General features: G+C 38.6%; 2 protein-coding genes across 2 annotated transcripts; one reads left to right on the top strand and one right to left on the bottom strand.

Annotated features, from left to right (window-relative positions):
* Positions 1–6,310: 6,310 nt before the first annotated feature.
* On the bottom strand, positions 6,311–10,782 carry slc39a3 (solute carrier family 39 member 3). The gene is made up of 4 exons (XM_065270595.2): positions 10,508–10,782; positions 10,040–10,248; positions 9,834–9,967; positions 6,311–7,892 (listed from the first exon to the last, which is right to left on the bottom strand). The coding sequence occupies exons 2-4, from the start codon at positions 10,218–10,220 to the stop codon at positions 7,185–7,187; spliced, it is 1,023 nt and encodes a 340-aa protein (XP_065126667.1). The 5' UTR covers positions 10,221–10,248; positions 10,508–10,782; the 3' UTR covers positions 6,311–7,184.
* Positions 10,783–12,421: 1,639 nt separating this feature from the next.
* creb3l4 (cAMP responsive element binding protein 3-like 4) lies at positions 12,422–19,036 on the top strand. Its single transcript, XM_065270594.2, has 10 exons — positions 12,422–12,581; positions 13,903–14,013; positions 14,110–14,335; positions 14,469–14,584; positions 14,685–14,774; positions 14,858–14,964; positions 16,301–16,369; positions 17,606–17,690; positions 17,776–17,866; positions 18,003–19,036. The coding sequence occupies exons 1-10, from the start codon at positions 12,534–12,536 to the stop codon at positions 18,317–18,319; spliced, it is 1,260 nt and encodes a 419-aa protein (XP_065126666.1). The 5' UTR covers positions 12,422–12,533; the 3' UTR covers positions 18,320–19,036.
* The last annotated feature ends 2,448 nt before the right edge of the window (positions 19,037–21,484 follow it).

Here is a 21,484-nt window from a genome sequence, read left to right as displayed (position 1 = left end):
GACACTCTATTAGCAACAAAAGTCTTAAAACGTTTATCCTCATTCTTGATGTACTTGAGCACAGTCATGCTATCGGTCCAAAAGACAGAGTTGTCTAACTGAATTTTTAACTCCTTCTTCAACATTTCATCTACCTTAACAGCAAGCACAGCAGCTGTTAATTCCAGACGGGGAATGGTCACTTGCTTGAGGGGTGCTACCCTGGCTTTACCAAGAAGAAATGACACATGCACTTTATCTCTGTTCTTCATTTTGAGGTAAGTAACTGTGCCATATCCCTTCTCACAGGCATCTGAAAAATGATGTAAGCAGGCATCAGTTATCTCTCCAAAATCTGGAGGCTTGAAACATCGATTTACTTGAAAGTGTGCCATCTTGTTCAATTCAGAAATCCAATGGGTCCACTGACTCTGAAGTCCCGGAGGTATTTGTTCATCCCAACTCAACCTCTGCCTACACATCTCCTGTAGAAGTAGTTTGGCAGGCAATGTTAAAGGAGCGATAAATCCCATAGGATCATATACTGAGCTCACAACTGACAAGATTCCCCTTCTTGTACATTGTTGGGATTTCAACTGCATCCTGAATTGAAATGTATCATTTTCTGCATCCCACTGAAGACCCAAAGTTCTTTCCACTGGTAATTTGTCTCGGTCAAGATCCAAGCACCGAATGTCTTTGCTTCGGTGTTCTTCTGGAATAGATTGCAACACTTTACGATCATTACTGATCCATTTAGTCAGGCAGAAACCACCCTTCTGACATAAGGCAATAAGATCCTTTATCAAAACAATAGCTTCACCCTCAGAAGAGATGCTCTTTAAACAATCATCCACATAGAAACAATCAAAGACTGTTTCAACTACTTGAGATGGAAAAAATGATTGATTATCTTCAGCAGTTCGCCTTAATGCAAAACAAGCACAGCTTGGAGAAGACACAGCTCCAAATGGATGAACTATCATCCTGCAAGTAGTGAGTTCTTGATTCAGGTTTCCGTCAGACCACCACAGAAATCGAAGGAAATCTACATCCTCTTCTGCCACCCTGACCTGGTGAAACATAGCTTGAATGTCAGCCATCAAGGCTATGGGCTCCTGTCTAAATCGTAGCAAAACTCCTAGAAGTGAATTTGTAAAGTTGGGACCTTGCAATAGTTGATTGTTCAATGATGTTCCTTTGAATGTTGCCCCACAATCAAATACCACTCTTAGGGTTCCTTTCTTTGAATGGAATACTCCATGGTGAGGAACATACCAGACTTTTCCATCATCACGCTTCAACTGGTCTGGTGGCACCATTTCTGCATAACCTTTCTCCAGAACATCAGCAATGAACTTTGTGTATTCTTCATGAAGTTTTTCATTCCTTTCCAACTTCCTCTTCAAACCACTACAGCGCTGTTTGGCAACACACAAATTGTCAGGTAACTTGACATCATTACGAAATGGTAGCTTCAAACTATAGTGACCATGCTGTAATTTGACAGAGTCCTTCATTATTTTCATAAACTGTAGATCTTCTCTAGACATCTCATTCTTATCCACAAGATTTTCACTGAAGTCCTGGTTATACTGATTGTGAAGCAAGTGCTCAAGCTTTCCGATTGAAATCCTGTTGACTGTAACAGAAGGTGAACCAATTTCATCCCCACAGTCATTACTCCTTTCAGAAAGTCCACTGACTACCCATCCTACTAGGGTTCTAAAAGCATATGGTCCATTACCATGGCTATTAATTATTTCCCAAGGTTCCATTACTTGAGATGCATTAGCTCCAATCAGTAAATCAACATCAGCTTCAATGTGTGGAATTTTCACTCTGTCCAGATATGGCCAATTGGATAACTCCTTTTGAGTAACAATATTGTCAGAATTGACAGGCATGTCCCTTTGTGTGTATACTTCAGGAAGGGCAAAGAAATTATTACTGCCTATACCACTTATCTCCAAGTTTGTCACAGCATTACAAGACACAGATTGCTCTTGACCCATAGTGCGCAGAAAAATTTTAACCTTTTTTCCTCTGATGTTCAGGTCATTCATCAGCTTCTCAGAACAGAATGTGGCTGAACTCCCTGGGTCCAAGAATGCATACGTTTGAATCAATTTGTCGCCTTTGACTGATTTCACTTGAACTGGAACGATTGGCATTAAGCATTTATCGTTACCGGCCCCTGTTTGTCCACAAGTTTGAGCAGAAACTTGGTTGCTTCTCCTTTCAGCATCTTCTTTAGATGGATTTACAGCTGGTGCATTTTGATGTATGTGTAAAACTGTAGGATGCATTTGCTCACACACTTCACAAACAAGGCGGTTTTTACATTCTTTACTTACGTGTCCTATCATCAAACAACCAAAACAAATGCCTTTTGCTTTCAAGAATTCAATCCTTTCTCGTTGTGACTTCTTCTTTAAAGCATAACACCTTTCAAGGACATGATTTCCCAGACAGAACAAGCAAGTTCTCTTAGCATTCGTCTTAGGTACAAATTGATTTCCCTGTTGCTGTACATTTTTTGTTGGAATTTGAGCAACAACATTTGCAGCAAAGCTGTTTCCCCTTGGTGTCTTAGTAGCAGGTGTCTTCACTACAGACTGATGTTTATCCTGAATGCATCCAAATATAGGATCAGACACCATTTTTACCTGACGTTCAGTAAACTCTACAATATCAGAGAATTTGGCCCTGCAGTTCTTCAATTCCATTATTTCACATGCTCTTTCTCTCCATCGTTCTCTCAATTTGAAAGGTAGTTTCATAACCACAGTTCTCATGTTGCTTGGCATGTTTAGCTCTTGCATATATGAGACATCATCAATAATGTTGCAACATGCACGTAGAAATAATGAATATGCATTTAAACCTTGTGCATCTTCCGTTCTGATTGATGGCCATCCCAATGCTTTCTCCATATAAGCAGTAGCTACCTTATATTCATCACCAAATTGCTCCTTCAGAAGACGTTTCGCTAAAGAGTAACCTGTTTCCGGTGCTAAATGTTGGCAACTACGAACCAGTTCTTTTGGTTGTCCTGTGGTGAACTGTTCAAGAAAATATAAACAATCTCTTTCGTTGGAAGTCTTCTCTTCCACTCCATGTTCAAATGCTCTTATAAAAGAAACATAATGAAGAGGATTACCATCAAAAATTGGGATTTCTCTCTTAGGAAGAGTATTAGGTTGAACTTGGTGTACCAAATATTCAGTCAACTCTTCCTGTTTCTTCAGAATTTCATACAGAGGTTGATTTTGTAATATCAAATGACTTGTGGCTTGAGCTGTTACCATGTTGCTGCTTGATGGTTGTGCAAAATGATGAATGTCATGGTGTTGAAAGACATTGTGTTGTTGCTGAGTATTGGTTCCTTGCTGTTGCTGCATTAATGTTGACTGAGATGGTGGTAATGTAACACTGCAGATAACTCCAGCTGTATTTGTTGGTATTTGACTTACTGGCACATATTCAGTAGCTTGTGGGTTTAGCACCTTTGGTCGTGTTGAATCAATAATTCCACATTCAGTTGCATTCCTTGAAGTTTGATCCTTTGCTCTCCATCTCCCTTTTGAGTGTGAGCTAGCAGAATGTGAACATTTGCTATGACCATCAACTGTACTCAGAACAGCAATTTTTGCATTTGAGGCAGCAATCTCAGCATCTAATTCCAGTTGTTCAATTCTTTTCCTTAGATCCTCCTGTTGTGCTTCAATAGCATGTTTGGCTCTTAAAGCAGCAGCACGTGCCACAAGTGCAGCTCTTTCTGCTTCTGCCTGTACCCTGGCTGATACAGTAGAAGAGCTGCTTTTTGAACTGCGCTTACTACAAGCAGTGACAACCTTTGACACATTTGATACACTGTCTTCTGGAACAACATCATCATCATTGTTTACATCTATAACCCCTTCAGATGGTTCTTTCTGACACAATACAGGTTTAGACAACCATACATTCACATATTCAATAAATTCATTGATTGCAATCATTTTTGCTTTAAACCATACCTCATGTTTCTCACTTTCATCATCAGGTAACAAAATCAACAAAGACTCATGTGCTTCACGTGCCTGTAAACATACCTCATTAAAGCTTTCAAAAACATTTCGTACTTCAGACTCATATTCTTTGTCATCATGCATTAACCTTTTCATTGTCTCTATTATTCTGTGTGCTTTGTTCAATTTAGCCTTTCTCAGACTTTGCAATGAATCAAGCCTTTCAGCCAAAGCCTTTGGAGTTAACTTAATTGTCCTTTTTTGCATTTCAGGCTCGTTTTCATTAGAACACTTGTTTGTTAAAGCAGATTCCACTGCGTTCGAACACTGTTCATCCATCGTTACAAAGTACACAAAATGTTCATAACAAGAAATATGAAAAGTCAATTTGCTACCAATGCATTGGAATTACGCATATATTTTGTGTGCAGACCATGTACATTGTCATTATGTTGCAACAATTTAGGTACCTTTTAATCCAACGCAAATCGACTGTCCCTCTGTTGTAGCGATCTACCCGATGACTTGAATCCAAAGGGAACAGCCAACTTTATCCACAATGTTGCACACAATCACGTATCCACGAACAGCTGACTTGTTTGCAATAAATCCGTAGCATTGAAAATGTTCCAGGCTCCGTTTCAATAAAGTGGCGTCTTCGTGATCACAAATCATGAAAAGCAGGTTTTTTACTTAATGTTACGGCTTCCAATAAGCTGTAACGTTGGGGAATGTAGAAGGCTTTTGACGCGTGATTAAAAGGTCCATGCAGTCAGGAATAAGATTAAAGACAGCTCTTTATTGCTTCATCCAAAACATTCTTCATGAACAGCAATGTATAATCCATATCTTCAAAAACGCCATATCATCAAAGACAAACAAAGTCACTTATCTCCCCGCACGCTACCAGTTGTCACGGTAAAAAACCGTATGCTTCCTCCCCAACTACACACCTGTCAGTCATTAGACTTGTGCTTAATTATATGTCACCAAGTGCCACCTAGTGGACATCAACAAAATGGCTCCTACACAGGTTTATAACAACATAAGGGAGTGTAAATAATGACAGAATTTAAGGGTGAACTATTCCTTTAAGAACATCTTGGTGTATTTAAATCTGTGCTATTTTGAGACACCATGAATATGAACTAAAATGTGCTAAGAATTACCACTTGTAGTAAACTGTGTTAACTAAATATTTTTTTTTTAATCCAGAGATAGTATGTTAAAAGCACTTTTAGTTATATTCATTGCGTCTCAAAACAACACATATAAGTACACTTAAATGTTCTTAATCTTAAGAACATCTTAAAAAGTACTAAAGAAGAATTTTTAGTATATTAAGTACAAATTTAATGTGTGATAATAAAGCACTTTAAGTACATTATGGAAGTGTACTAGAGTACTTTATCAGGCACACACAGTAACGTACCACACATTTATTGACATGACAATGCTAAAACAATGTGACTTTTATACAGATGAGCAGTGTGTATCTATAAACAAAAAGAACAGGAACACAATACAATGAAACTTTTGATTGTATCTTTTTTATATGTGTGTTATAAACTGTATTGCTCTGTTAATGATGAACACAGTGATTTACCTATGGCTGGTAAGGACAGAACAGACAGTTCAGACTGCAGCAAAAATGTTAAAAATTCCCAAAAGTTCTCAAACTTTCTGATATATGAGCAACAGTAAACAATGAATTGAAATGATGACATTAGTAAAGGATTGCAAAGAAAATTTTTCATATTAAAATGACAATTAAACCAACTGTGCAGGAACTACATTATAAAGCCTTATGCATGAAATATTTGATACGCTTGAATATAAGAATGCACGTAAAGGAAATGCACGGATCAAGTCATCAAATAATTTAATTTGCCGAACATTCGGTGCATCCCTACTTGAGTCCATATATATGCAGATATGCTGATATTCAGGCTGTTCTCTTGTGAATGAATAATTCCAGAAGGGCAAAAAAGAAGGAAAACAGATTACAGGACAGTTCTAATGTGACAAACCTGTTCACTGTAAAGCATCATAGACCAACTACAGACCTCCCCTTACATGTCAGAACTCTAACAGTACAATAATTATAATTAGGAATGCACCGATCTGGATTTTTTAGCCGATACAAACTACTGATTTCTTGTCGTCAATGCCCGATACTGATTCTTCAAGCTGATATGTGCGCTCTTTGATGATTGTTACTGTTAACCTTTTTTCCATGTTGCCTTTGTTATATTATTTGCAGAAATCAGGTATATTATAGTTTTAATAAAGAATCAAATAAAAAATCACAACAAATATTTATTCCACAAAAAGCAATTTAATATGCCTATAAAAAGGCTTATGTGTTTAAAAAAATAAAACACTGCACAGTCTTCAGGGTATGAATTAAATATACATGCATTATTATAAAGTAAAACAGTTCTTCAGTCAAAAGCAGATAATGATTTTCTCTTTAATATTATTAATAAATGAATTAGGTTACTGTATCTTTAAGACATTAGAAAGATCCTTGCTTTGTACTCGTGATGAATGACAGGCTGTGCCTGTGCATTGAGTGTACGCACCACAGACAAGAGCAGCTATAAGGTAAATTGAAAGTTTAAACTGTCAAAACACATGCAAATAATAAACTTTAGGCATGAAGATGTAATGTCCGCTATTTGATTGGTATGTGAAGAGGTGTCGCGCGGTAAGGACTGCAGCGCCCTCCTAGAAAATATACAGTTCTCTTTAAAGGCAGAGAGAGAAATCCAAATGTGCACACGAGCAACAGGTTGAAAAAATGCTCACGCTGCCTGTCTCAAATTACGGCTACATTCAGGAGCTCTATGATGATAAAAGTAAATAGAAAGATCGGTTCATGAGATCGACAAATTTAACCGATTGAGTAATTTAATGCGATGATCATCCGATACCAATCTTCTAATGATGCGTTAACCGTTTGAGGACTGTGTTTCCATACCCAGAGAGTACGTCCCATATGTGGGATTTTAGATTGTACAGTGATGTCCCCCTACTGCCAGAGTCAAATCGACAAAGAGGGGAACGCGCTGAATAAATGACTGTCATTCATTAATAGAAATAGCTATTCAAAGCACAATACAGGAACAACCTCACGGTTCAGTTGGTTAGTGTTGGTCTTTAAGCCCCAGCTACTATAACAAATAAGCCTTATGTTTTCAAGAACAAAACACCGGTAATGACTGCAAAGCCTGTAAGGAGAAATGCTACTTTATGGATACGATGCTTTGGAGAACCCAGATCCTGCCAAACCAATCCCATGACTGTGATATTGATGAAGATCCCCAACGTCAGACCCTCTACTGCATAGCGGACGAGCTGGAGCTTAGGACTCGGCTTCATCTCAGTCAGGACGACGGTAAGCCCGATCCCAGCTGGACACATGACGGAGAAGAGAAACAGACAGGCGGTCACCACTGTACGACGGAGATCGTAACGAGTCAGTTGGAAACCTAGGCTGACGGCAACGATTCCCTCGTGGAGAGCCAAAGCCAAGAGGATCTCCAGATGAGGCTCCCTGCCCAGCTGCTCTGCTACGGTCAGCCCCTTAAAGACGGCGTGCGGACACAGACTGAACAACAGAAGAAAGATTCGCAGACCTGTGTGTGATCTCGCATCCTCTGGAAAACGGAATCCGTCCATCCCTGATGGTCGTCTCCTGCAGGAGACCTTGCCTGGAGGTTGGTAGAGATGTTTAGGAGCATCTGGTTCCCAACGCTGAAGACCAGAGTCGAGCAGAGCTTCCTTCTCATAAGACAGATCGCACGGTTGGTCTCTGAAAGCCAGCAAAATTTGTTCGACCACAAAGGCGACCAGGAACCCCATGGCCAGAATGAACTCAGGTAAGGGGAAATGAAGCTGTTTAGACAAAAACATTAACTATAGATAAATAATGAGCTCAAACCAAAACAGTGGAATCATCATTAACCTGAAGCCTTTGTGCAAAACAGTAAAGCATTTTAGAAAGTTAGCCATGTTTCCATTACCATGATTTTATGTGCATTTTGAAGTATCGCATCAAAAACAAGTGATAAAAATCCCTTCATTCACAAAAAAAGTTGAGGTGGGTAAACGTTGTGGTGGTCTTTGACTAGTGTGATAAAGAGTAAATGCAAATAATAAGAGATGGAAATGCATTTGCAGAAACATTCTGACGTAGCGAACATTAAACCCACATGACTTAAATACCACAGTCTTTGCTTGAACAACTTGTTGGAAACGCATCTTATTCGCATTTGTTTGTTTTTCCATTCGCTTCACATTTGAATGAAACCCAGCTAATTAAGCTTTTGCTAATATAGATTTTTTTACATAAATATAATTACACTATAATTGCAAATAAATACCATCATTTACACTCTAATGAATATTACATGGTCATCTATCTGTTATGTGTGATAAGCAGGATGATATTACATTAAGCACAAGTGATTTACAGGTTAAAGGCGCTCTAAGAAAATCTGTGTGACGTCACTTCTTGTTGACGTTCGAAATGTTGTCAAACAAAACGGAGCGTAGCCAACTCCTCCTCCTCTCTTCTGTGCTTTCTGAATGAGTCATGAACGTGACCAATCCCCACTCCCACATCCTTCTTGTCGTTTATTGGCTGGAACACGTTTGTTATGTTTCCTGGTGGTAGGTTGGACCACTTTGTTTTTGTTGCAGTTTGCGGAGCCAGGGCTGTCTACAGAGACCGCGTTTTTTACAGTGTGTTCAGGGGACATGCAGCTAGCAGAAACTGAGGAGATGTTTACTGTATGAAACATAAAATGTTTTATGGCCTAAAACGCATGAACTCGCTTAGAGCACTTGTAAGTCAATGCAAAGACACGATAATCAGGAGCTTGCTCCAGTAGCGACGTGATTACGATGTAGCGAGCTGAGGCAGAAATACAAAACAACAATGGAGGACAAAATCATTGTCGCTGTATGTGGACACCTGGAGCTGTGCAACACTTCGTAAACAGGAATAAAAAGAACCTTGCTTGAAAGAAAGTGACTCAGGAGGTTGGACAATCTGGTAAGTTGTAAATAAATGCTCTTTACTCAATTTGAGCAATATACAAGCTAGCTAAAGCCAGCAAAGTGAGCATATTCACGTCTGAATTTCACAAATGAAGCGAGTTAACTCAAAATGTTCAAGCGTTCCAACTATGCACCGATGGCGCGATTTTTCCATGTCTGGTGTGAACGCACATTGAGAGGCCGATGACACCAAACGCTTTTATGGCAGTTGCAGGGGCCTGTTTTAAATGATTTTCTGTGGGCAGTGAGCATTTTGTGGGCTGTTTATGTTCGCTGAACACCTTGCGTTTCTGCCGCCTGCTGCAGAGCACTTTTTAAAGGAGCAACCAAGGCGGAAAAGCACACAACATCATTTGCGTTTTTCCTTTGTCCAATCGAATGAGGGGAAAGGCGAGCTTTCCGTTGTGGTGACAGAAGTTTACAGTTGTTTGGATCAACCGGACTGCAGTCACTCGCTCACCGTCTTCTGTGTGTTTGTTCACCTCTCACCCTCCATCAAGGTCAGCGCAAGCCTCCTCTTTTAAAGTTTCTGCTAATATGACCGTTAAAAGCAAAAGAGCGCTCACGCTTCTATATTTGATTGACAGGACAGCTGCCTCTGTGGTTGCCTACCAATATAAAAATCTGTGCCACAAAAAGGCACTCCTTGCGTTCTCAAGCGTTTGGTGTGAATGGCCCCTAAGGATGTTTTCTGTTCAGTAATGCAAAAAACTGACTATAATTATAACCTGTAATATTCCAGTATAACAACAAAACAAACTTGTTCAGACTCACCGTTACCCCAAAATGACTGAATGTCTGGGTCATGTCGTCCAGGTAGCCGGGAAGCCTCTCCAACAGTGCAGACGCCAGAAAAACCCCACAGGCAAAGCTGGACATCAGACTCAAGACTCTGTGCCGACGAGAACCTTTAACACAGAAACACACGGATGAGAATCCCATACAGCCTCGCTGCTGAAGAAATCCTAACCATACTGTACCTGGATCTGAGGTGAAGCGCAGTGCTCGTCTCATGACCCAGAGCGGACTGAACCCACATAATAGACTCACACAGAACAACACTGTAAGAGCAGACAGCCTGATATAGGGCTCAGGTACAAAAGCACGAGAGACCTGCACACCTCCATCCAAACCTGCGGAGATCTGATCTGAGTCCATCATCAGACTCACACTGATGTCTCCATCACACCTGAGAGACACATGAAAATATCATCACCTACATACACTTAAATGGTCATTCAATCCATTCATCCATCTACTATTCACCCATCTATCCTCAATGTTGTTTATTATGTGTGTGGTCGTGAGCCTCGTGACAGTCGTCTATAAAATAACAAACTCTTTCACAAAACTTCTAAAATAACATACAAACAAAACATAACATACTTCGGGAGATAATGTGAGACTTAAAACAGTGGTCAGTCAACATTATTACTTTAGGTACTTACCAATGAACAGTTAAGTTTAGTTCGTTGTCCTCTGGACTCGTCTAATACAGACTGCTTCAAAGAGCTTTTCAAAGAAAACTCAACGAGACTAAATCATCAATGCACACAACTGACGGCGAATATCAGTAAAAATCTGTATTTACATGACATAAATATTTTTTATTTACATTCGGACTTTAGTCGACGCTTTTCGTTGAGGTTTGTTCCAGTAACTTATTGGGCTCGAGTTCAATTCCTGTTTTCGGGAAGCGGTGACTCACTGCTCTGAATCTGATTCATTTCGGCGAGTGATTCAGTTGTCCGAGTGTTTAGATTTAGGACGTTACTCAATCAAAAGGCTGGAGCCTACAGAGGTCGCATTTCTAGGCTGCATACGTCATCAAGCCTGGTTTATTATTTTAAGTTAACTGTGAATTACATTCGCAATTCATAAGCATATTACACAATTTACGATTAACTAAATATAATAGTAAACTTTATCATTGTTAATGTACTGAAATAAGGCAGCCTTGATGACGTATGCAGCCTAGAAAGAAATGCGACATCTGCTGGCTGCAGCCTTCTGATTGAGAAACGACCAAACTGTGATAAGTTGAATTCAACCGATTCATCAAAAGATTCGACTCGCTGTTGAATCAGAGAATTTGTCCAAACTATCCAGACATAACAGTTTGAAATATAGCTGCACTGTGAAAATTCCTTGTTGCGTTTAAATGTGTAACTTTAATTAATTGCAATTCATTTCTATTTTCTTGACAGTTAGGAGTTGAATAAAGTTAAAATAACTAAAGTTAAGCTAAGCTTCATTTTTATAATTTATAGCAACTCATCACTAAGAAAGTACTTTCAAATTGGTTAAACTTGTATTAAAGTGCAACATAGAATTATTTTACTGTGTGCTAACCAGTCAGGCTAACATTACAGCGCATCCCCGCACGGTGGCGCTCATAAACGGCTTCACAGTCTAGAATAGATCGATGAGAACTTGAATATACCAAGTTTTATAAACGTGTTTGATATATAATAGTTTATATTTCACGTTAAGGGTGCGCTAAAGAGGCTTATTAAAATTTATATAATATAGAAAATTTAATTTTGTTACTGTATACGTTACGTCGCAAGCGTGTGCCTTGCTTTTAGCATTACCGTGCACAAAATGGTACTTTTGGAAACTTTATTGCTGCAGATTAAGCTCTTTGTGGTTGATAACTACAGAACATAAACCGCGAATGTTATTTTCGTGATCCAGAGAAAGGTGTGATTTTGTAGGCCCAAATCACACCTTATAGGATTTTTGTAAACAACCCTGAAATTTTAAGCCAGACGTCACTGAATTGTCCATTTTCGTCAGCAACAAAAAAAGTAACAAATAGCACGTGACCCCTACATGCAGTTTCAGCAGTACTAGATAATAATTTACACCTAAATATAGATTCTGGATAAAATAACAGCTGTAAAAAATTAATATACAGTGAAAATAAAAAAAAAACATAATAATAACGCAAATCATTACTTTTATTCATGGTACACGATTTAAAGAGATAGTTCACCCCAAAAAAATCTGTCATCATTTTCCGATTCTCATGTTGTTACAAACCTGTGTAAATGTATTTGTTCTAATGAACACGAAGACAGATATTTTGAGGAATGTTTGTAACCAAACTATTCATGAGCACAGTTCACTTCCATAGTATTCTTTTATTGTACAATGGAAGTGAATGGGGCTGATGATTGGTTTGTTTACAAACATTTCTCAAAATATCTTCCTTCGTGTACATCAGAACAAATACATTTATACAGGTTCGTAACAACATAAAAGTGAGTAAATGATGACAGATTTTTAATTTTGGGGTGAACTATCCCTTTAAGGAGAGTCGGAGTGCTATTGGCCAGTGTCGTTTATAAGCTCCGCCCAAACGCCAAACGCGGATGTGAATCAATAAATCCAGAAGATCCGGGTCTGATGAGGAAAATCCGTGATCTTATTTAAATATCACAGTTTAAAGCAAACACGCGTGAGTTAAGGATGCGAGACGCCGATATCGTGTCCGGGAACATCGCATCTACCGAGAGAGTAAGTTAAGTAAAATTCTGTAGGAAAACAACACGAGCAGCTCGTGTCAGACAGACAGATACATTCGTCTTTAATGTCATTTAATGATTATATGTCTGCACTCGGTTTCTTCTGCATGTTGGTGTTGTGTGCTTTCTGTAATCCTTTATCTGTGGTGAAAGACTTCAACGGATGCAAATTCTGTTATTACATTAGTTTAGTTGTCATTGTGCCAAAATCCCTACATTTATTATTTTAGAAATCAGAACAAGGATATAGATTTGGTTTAACAGTGTAAGAATTTTAAATCAGACACCCTGCCATGGATTCCTCAGTGTTTCCTTTCAGTATTTATATCTGTGGTTTACTCTGAGGAAGTTTCTGATTTCGTTAAATTTGCATTTTATTGTATTCATTCATTTGGCACAAATTTGACTAAAAGTGAAAGATTGTCAAGTATGTTAACCTATACTCAAAATGTGACCTCTTCATTTAAAGGTGCTGTAATGTGTTCGTTGATATGATGAAACATGCTTAGTTCATATACCTGTTTCTCCAAAAATACTATAGCCAGTCATTCTGGTTTTTATTCTTTGTCTGTTTTTGTTTTGGTCCATCTTATCCCACCCACTGACAATTTACCCAGTAGATTATCTCTTGACAGCCCGGTTGCTAGTTTGCAACATCCACAGTATATTGCACTCATATGAAAGCAAGCAAATAATCTGGGTCAGAGAGGTGACACCCTTCCCAAAAACCCTACAGTAGGGTAGGCATTCATCTAAAAGACCTCTTGATAAGAAGTATATACTGTTTTATTACACCAAGATTGAGAAAGCCAGATTGAGTTGTTAAAAAACAAACAAGCTGATTTTAAATGGCAACGATAAAATCATTGGAAACATATAAATTATTAGCTAGTTAATTGTCAATTGCACTCGTGTAAGTGTCTGGCAAACCTGGTAGACTGGTAACAAGTACAACAAATAGCTGTCAGTATGACATACAGCATCTTTAACTCATCCAGCGAGTAGTCGACTCTTAAACCATTGGGCCACGACCGCCTTCTGAAAACAATAACACAGTGACAGCCCATCAGAGGAGATGAATACACCTTAATATGTATATAATACACACGTGTGTGTGTGTGTGTGTGTGTGTGTGTATAAGTATATATATAATAATTATATATAATAATAAATAAATAAGTGTGTGTGTGTGTATATATATATATATATATATATATATATATATATATATTTATATATTTATATATTTATATATTTATGTGTGGGTGTTAAGATTTGTGTCAATGCAATCTTATATTTTGTTGACATTGTAGGATGGAGGAGAGATCTTAGAAGGATCTCATGTGTTTGTGGATGATTCATGCTCAGGTTTGCTGTATTCTGGGTTGGAGAATCGCACTGTGTGGAACACTGAACAACACTGCGTGAGTCCTCCTGTGTTCGTATAACTAATGATTCACTGAACTGTTGTATAGCACATCTTTATTTGATCCTAAATGTCACTCTTTAATGCCTTACAGAGTCTGAATGACAGCGAATCTGAGGAGGTTTTGAATGCCATAAATCCAAATGATGTTTACCCATCAGCACCTGTGCAGGAGTCTTTATCAGAGAGCAACATCAGTCTGTCTGAAGATCTGTGTTCCCATGAAGATGCGTCTGCAGTTTATCAGGTGGTTTATGACATCAGCAGTCTGGGTGCCGTTATCACCGAGCCGCGCATGGACGTGATCTCCATAGAGCTGGGTGAGTATAGTGATCTCTGTGAGTCTTAAAGGAGCCATGTGACCGTTCTCCAGTCAGGAGATGTTTGGAGCTGTCATGACTTAATGAAATTATGTTGAGCAAGTGTAATAATCTTGTCTGATTGGTTCTTCAGACGAGTGGAGCTCTCAGATGTTGTTGTCAGATTCGTGCGTGGTCAATGAGCTGGTGTCACCTGTCAAAACAGAGGATGATGACGCACAACAAACCCACAACTCGTACAGCTCTTTGGTAGTGTTTTTCAGATGACAGATCAGTATGTTTGTGTATGTTGTACGAGCTTGAGAATGTTCTCCTGAAGACGTGCTGTTGATTCAGATCTTCTCTTCAGGTTTATCCTGAACTTCAGCTGACAGACGAGGAACAGACGCTTCTGAATCAGGAGGGAATCTCACTGCCCAATAATCTGCCGCTAACTAAGGTCACGTGTGCATATATAAATAAATATGTGTGTGTGTGTGTGCATGAATAAAGCACTGACCAAATACTGTTCAAATCTCACAGGCCGAAGAGAGAATTCTGAAGAAAGTAAGAAGAAAAATTCGTAACAAACTGTCTGCTCAGGACAGTCGGAGGAGGAGGAAAGAGTATATAGACGGTCTGGAGAGCAGGTGAGATGGCGTCTTATAGCAGTTATTATTAATACCTCTTATATTTTGTGTCATTAAACGTAGAGGTCTCCTTGGGTCCAAAGAAAGGTACCCGACCCGAAATGACCCGAATCACTTTTTACTCAACCCGACATGCATACATTTTTTTGACACGGCCCTAGACAAACCTGAGAAAATTAGACCTGAGTCCAACCCCCACCACGTGGCAATCTTTATGGACCTGAATGTAAACGGCACCGACATGTGCAGTCTGCAGCCCGCACGCACCAAAAATAAATCCTGGTGGCCTCACATCCAATTTGGCCTGACGCTTAATTTATTTTCATTTATACTACGTGTCCGTTGAATGCTTGAATCTGATTGGCTGATGAATGTTCTGAGGTGTGCAATTATTTTCTGGGAAGCGCATGGCGAACATAGTTCCAGGCAGCTCTCTTGACCGCATTAAGAGGAAGCCTCATTCACATAATCTCTCTCTCTCTCTGTGTGTCTCTGTCGCTCTCGCTCTCTTTCTAATAACTGCATTATAATGCTATCAATGACTCAAGCCTCCATTGCCAGCTTTAACGTTTTAGAACAAGCAAAAGAGCCGTTTGATGAGATGCAGAAGAAATAGTCCTACTTACAATAATGATTTAAGTACAAAAACTGGAGGAATCCCTTTAAATATATTATGTGATCAATGTCTTGAGGTGTGGTAACAAAATAATTGACTCCGGGCCGTTGAATTATTGAAATATAATGCACACAAAAGGAGACATGGCCACTCAATTATTCCTTACTTGATTTGATGACAACACCAAGGTAACGGCTAAAATGTGCATCCAAAATTGATTGACAGGTCTGCCTCAATGAAAATTAACCTATCGCCAGCCACACAATGCCACAAAAGCTCTTGGTTAACAGAGGAGGGTTGGAAAAGGACTTGATGCACACACATAAGGTAGTTTGAGTCGTCTCACGTCCGTTCTATGAAAAACACATTCATTATAAATGACCTGAGACCCGATGCTGTTATTATACCTGACCCGTGTCCGAGGCACACGTGAAACTTTTAGACCCGAACCCGCTCTGGTCGAACCTTGTGTTTTCAGATCCAAGTGGACCTGTGAAGACCTCTAATTAAACGTGTGTGTGTGTGTGTGTGTGTGTGTGTTTTCATCTGATATACACGTGTGTGTGTGTGTGTGTGTGTGTGTGTGTGTGTGTGTGTGTGTGTGTGTGTGTGTGTGTGTGTGTGTGTGTGTGTGTGTGTGTGTGTGTGTGTGTGTGTGTGTGTGTGTGTGTGTGTGTGTGTGTGTGTCATCTGGTAAACACGTGTGTGTTTGTGTGTTAGGGTGGCTGCGTGTTCAGTTCAAAACACTGAGTTACAGAGAACCGTAGAGCAGCTGGAGAAACACAACATGTAAGTCAGATAGACGTTGCTTTCAATAAGGAGACAATGTTTTACATTTGGATTTTGTTGAGATTAAAGCTGGGGACACACCTAATGATTTTACACAGATTATGAAAGTAAGTTGATCATAACACCTGATCATGACAAGTCTTCGTTTACAATAAAAGATAAAAATCATTTATGCAAGCAACAGTCTTTAACACTACCAGAATACTAGAACTACTACAACTGACAATAGCATTCAAAGCTTCTACGGTCATGTTTTATTAAAAATATGGGTTAATTTCAGCATACATATGATATTTTTTATGATATAATTGTGTTAAAGCTACACACCGCACATGAAAATGCGTGCCTCAATTTACTTTCCTCAATTTGCATCCAGCAAGTGAGAGAAAAAAGTTTTTCAAGTCTAAATGCAAACAAATATGGATTGAAGCAGAATATTTTGTTAGATAAAAGCAAAACGTAAAGTTTGGAAAATATTACATCTTTATTCAATACATTTCGCTCTGGCGTTATTGGAAATGTTTGGACCACACGAATCAGAAACAATCTTATGCAGCCTTCAATGAAATCCAGAATAAAAAAAACTAGTTGTTATGTTAGGACAGCTAATAAACATCATGACACAAAAATGAAATTTCAATCAATATCAAATGTATTAGTTTATCAACCTGCTACTGTAGCTAATTACAGATACAACTTCGAGGTTGATCAGTATTCTGTTAATTCTTTTATAAAATAAAATAAAATAAATTTGATGTTACCATAGGCAACAGTTGCGCATCTTCAATGGTGGGAAAAGCGCTGAGGAGATCCAACACCTGTAATGTGTATGGTCAATTTGACCACTATGGCCATTCAAGGTAGAAATACTCTGTTATATTTGTTTTTCATCAAAATAATAAATGTTGGAATAAAATTCACATACATTAAGAAAAGTCAGAATTTATATGATTTATATAGGATTTATATGAGCTTTATTTCAACAAAGTTAAGACATTGCAAGTTTTAAAAAGGGTCAAAATGACTGCATTGGTAGTTCTGTTAAGTGTGTTGAGTCCAATGTTAAAATGTTTCAGCAAGTTGTTAGGTGTGTCTCCAGCATATCTTTCAGCTTCTGATGTTTGTAAATAACATTAAAGCAGTACTTGTAATATCATAGTTTATCTGTACTCTTGATTGATGTTATTGATCTTCTCTCAGTGTACTGTAATAACAGTGACGTGTTTTTGATGGCAGGTCTCTGGTCGCTCAGCTGAATAAACTCCAGGCTTTGATTAAGCGAACGGCCACAAAAGCTGCGCAGACGAGCACGTGCATCATGGTCAGATCAGATCTCATTAACATCAGACACATATTTTCTTTTCAGCATTAACTTAAGTGTGTGTGTGTGTGTGTTCTCTTCACAGATCATCATCTTTTCTTTGGGTCTGATCATATTCCCAAGCTATAGTCCGTTCAGATGGCGATCGGCAGAGGACAGCTACACTCCATCCGCCGGTGAGACTGAGTCAAATTACAATGACTGTAAATTTAATAATGAACTCGACGTGAACGTTTTCTTCTGTAACAAGGAAATGAAGTCAGTAACTGGAGTCTGTGTGTTTTAATGCTGTTATTGTTTCTCTTTCTGCAGTGATGTCCAGAAATATCCTGAATGATGTCGCTTCTCTCCCACTGGCGGAGGACGTGGGGGGAGATGAGCCGATGATTTCCGACCCGCTCTCATTGGACGGAGATCATAGACAATCAGACACGATGGACAATCTGATATCAAAAACTCTGCAGGTGACAGAAGATGGATCAGTACCACAGGGGTCAATGCCAGAGAATGAGACCGCTGTGATTAAAGAAAACAAAGAAAAGGTTCCTGCCGTCAGTTTCATTGCTCCCGTAAGTGCAGGAAATGCAGCGTCAGACGCAGGCAAACCTCCGCACGCAGATGAAATGTGAAGAATCCTTCAGGTAAAGGGCAGTTTGCTGTTTAATGCCGCCACACAACCTGTTTACCCGGCGAGAGTCCTGACTCTGGGTGTGGCCGCTTCTTTTGTACTGACGCAGGTTTGAAAGAAAGCCAACATGTAAATAAAAGGCCGTCAGTCAGGTGGACGTTTTTTTTTTATTATTATTCTTACTGATGTTGAAATTCTGAAGACAGTTAAAGGTGTGTTTCCCATAAACTACTGCCTACTGTTACCGTGTTTATTTAGTTGTCTTTGTTTTCATCATTGCATCATGATAATGTGATCTGTTTATTATCATTATGTGCTTCAGTTCAGCTGATGGGTGCACAGGCAATCCTTCATGTAAATAATTGAGTGAATGGGACGGGTTATAACACTTTATAATGGAGGAGAAGATGCAAAGATTTGGTAAAGGAGAAATGACTTACCAATGCACACACACACACACAGAGACAGACACACACAAACACAGACACACACACACACATAGTGTTTCGTGCTGTGAGAATCTGTAAAAGTTTTTAAATGACACTTCAGCTGTTGTTTCTCCTGATGACATTATTTTGTGTGTTGTCTGGCCTACAGTTCATGCTAATAAGAATAAATATCAATGTTTTATTTAATTTCAATTAAAGCTTTTTATTGTACAGTTTTGATTTAAGATTGTCTAAGGATGAAGTCAATAATAAAAAGTCTTTGATGAATATTTTCATTTGAATATTAATATTAATTGTAGTTTGATGATTGAGGTAGATATCAGAGATGGATATAACTTTATCTAACGTTCTTGATTGTGATGTCTGCTCCATGAGTTCATTTTCCTGTACTATAACTCTGGGGTTATCAAACTGCGAGTCGGTTCACACAGTTGGATCAGGTGGGTTGCACAAAGTCACTTGGTTGTTGTAGTGAATGACACAAAAACAGTTTTGTCCTATTAATGACACAAAAAAATTTGTAATTCATACAATGACAATTGATATGAAGATGTAATCTGTTTTAGTTGTTGGGTAAATACAATAAAACCACACTGGCAACTACACAATATAACCCTAAGTCATACTACTATACAATGCCACATTAAGACTAATTAATATCTTGCACAATGTGTGGTTTCCCGGACAGGGATTAGATTAAACCAGGACTAGGCCTTAGTTTAATTAATAAATATAACTAGCAGACAGATAGTAGATTTCCATTTTTGAATTAATGTGACAACATGAATGTGTTTTGGTCAGTAATGTTAAACAGTTAGCAGAGACTTTTAACGTGTTTGTCTGTGCAGAAATTGCATTTTAATCTACAGTAACTCAACAGTAAATTATTCTTCATAACTGAACTTCTTTAATTAATTGTTTATGTGTTTATAAATGATTATCAAGAAACTATCTTTTTTTTGGTATAATTCTTAGTTTGCTTTTGTTAAAAAAAATGAAATTATTTTATGTGTTTTTTTTTTTTTTTAATGACGAAACCACTGTAAACTTAAGGTGGAAATTTCATTAAACCTGAGATGTAGGCTATATGTGTGACGGATTTTACATGCTTACTTACATTGTTAAATATTACACCACAGGCCTGTTGACTGCTTTATTCTGATTGGTTGAGAAATGTTCCACAGGTATGCAATATTTTTTAATAACCGCACACCTGACCTGTCAAAACGTCTTCAAATAATCATCAGAGCAATGTCTGTGGTAACTGTGGTACGTAAGGAATAATTGACGACGGGCTGTTGAATTATAAGAAAATAATGCACACCCAAGGTGGTAATGCGGAGTTACGCGTGTGTTGTGCATTATTATTTTCTAATAATTCAAAGGATCGAAGTACCACAGTTACCACAGACATATTGCTCTGGTGGTTATTTGAAGACATTTGACAGGTGTTTGCCGTTTACAGAAAATAATCAACACTAATGGAACATTTCTCAGCCAATCAGAATCAAGCATTCAACAGACCTGCGGTATAATGCTGCGTTCTAGGCAGGCTTTTGAACACGTAAATTACGACTTCAAAACCACGACTTACGACTCTGAACTGGGAGTATGCGTTCCAGGCAGCCTGTAACCCGTGTTTTTACAACCTTCTACCTGTGAAAGTGCACTGGAACGGCAGTCAAACCCGTGACTTCCCACCCGTGAACTCGTACTAGATCGATGTACTCGTGAGTCGTGGTTTTGAAGTCGTGATTTACGAGTTACAGGTTGCATAAAACGCAGCATAAAAGTGGAATAATTGATAATTGGTCTATTAAATTATTTGAATTTTTTTTATTCAACCGCCCGACGTCAATTACTCATTACGTAGCTAATAATCATTTTGGTCATTTTAATGATTGGCTACTTTTAAGGATCATTTTTTCATTTTATTTGTGGCCTCGTGCACGCGCTTTGATGCGTCACAACGGGAGAAATGACGAGTGCGCTACGCGCTCCGCGGCGGAAGCACTGCAGTGCACGCGCATTTCTCAGCGGTGGGCACGCGGGGGTTCATCAGTAAACTCATCTTCAGCGTCAATGCTAAAGCGGTAAATATGCGAATATTTCTGACACTTCTGTTATAACACCTGAGAAAAATCAACCCCAGGAAATTAACAAAACACCGACGTGACACAACCATGTTTTGTTTGATAGCTGGACATTCAGGATTTGCGAAAAAATACCTCAAACAAATTATATCACTTGAATAGTTTGAAATATAATGAAGTTATTAGAGGAAAATAAAAAAGTGACACCATAGGATTTTATGACGCCCTGGGTTCATTGAAGTATTGACATCACTAGAGATAACAGCCTTCTTCTGTATCAAGTTTTGTCATGCACCATGGGTTTTTAATTTCCACCATTGGACTTCATTAACACCATCAAACCTTTTCTGATCCAATAAATCAATGATAAAGTGTCAGAGAATCACTGTACACTGTTGAGGTAATGATTCTCATCTCATCAGGGCTGCAAAACTCCAGGAATATTCAAGGCTGGAAACTTGCCATGGGAATAATCTGGGAATTTGAAAAAAAATGCTGCCTAGGAATTTGATGATGTAGTAACAAACCCTGCATCATAATTTTGCTTAAAACAACAAGATTTAATGCAGTTTTACTTCAATTTCTCCCCTGCACATTTTTCAGTCACATCTGAAGAAAATCTCC

This window comes from Paramisgurnus dabryanus, chromosome 13, assembly GCF_030506205.2.
Source record: "Paramisgurnus dabryanus chromosome 13, PD_genome_1.1, whole genome shotgun sequence".
In the NCBI taxonomy this organism is placed as follows: Eukaryota; Metazoa; Chordata; class Actinopteri; order Cypriniformes; family Cobitidae; genus Paramisgurnus; species Paramisgurnus dabryanus.
This window is presented reverse-complemented; position numbering and strand designations above follow the sequence as displayed.

What these genes read in the sequence shown, in the direction of transcription:
- slc39a3 (XM_065270595.2), bottom strand. Translation starts at nt 10,220, where the DNA reads ATGATGGACTCAGATCAGATCTCCGCAGGTTTGGATGGAGGTGTGCAG. An exon ending in GCGCTTCACCTCAGATCCAG is followed by an intron (nt 9,968 to 10,039) that starts GTACAGTATGGT and finishes TCTGTGTTAAAG; the next exon opens with GTTCTCGTCGGCACAGAGTC. An exon ending in TCAGTCATTTTGGGGTAACG is followed by an intron (nt 7,893 to 9,833) that starts GTGAGTCTGAAC and finishes TTGTCTAAACAG; the next exon opens with CTTCATTTCCCCTTACCTGA.
- creb3l4 (XM_065270594.2), top strand. Translation starts at nt 12,534, where the DNA reads ATGCGAGACGCCGATATCGTGTCCGGGAACATCGCATCTACCGAGAGA. An exon ending in ACATCGCATCTACCGAGAGA is followed by an intron (nt 12,582 to 13,902) that starts GTAAGTTAAGTA and finishes TTGACATTGTAG; the next exon opens with GATGGAGGAGAGATCTTAGA. An exon ending in ATAGACGGTCTGGAGAGCAG is followed by an intron (nt 14,965 to 16,300) that starts GTGAGATGGCGT and finishes TTTGTGTGTTAG; the next exon opens with GGTGGCTGCGTGTTCAGTTC.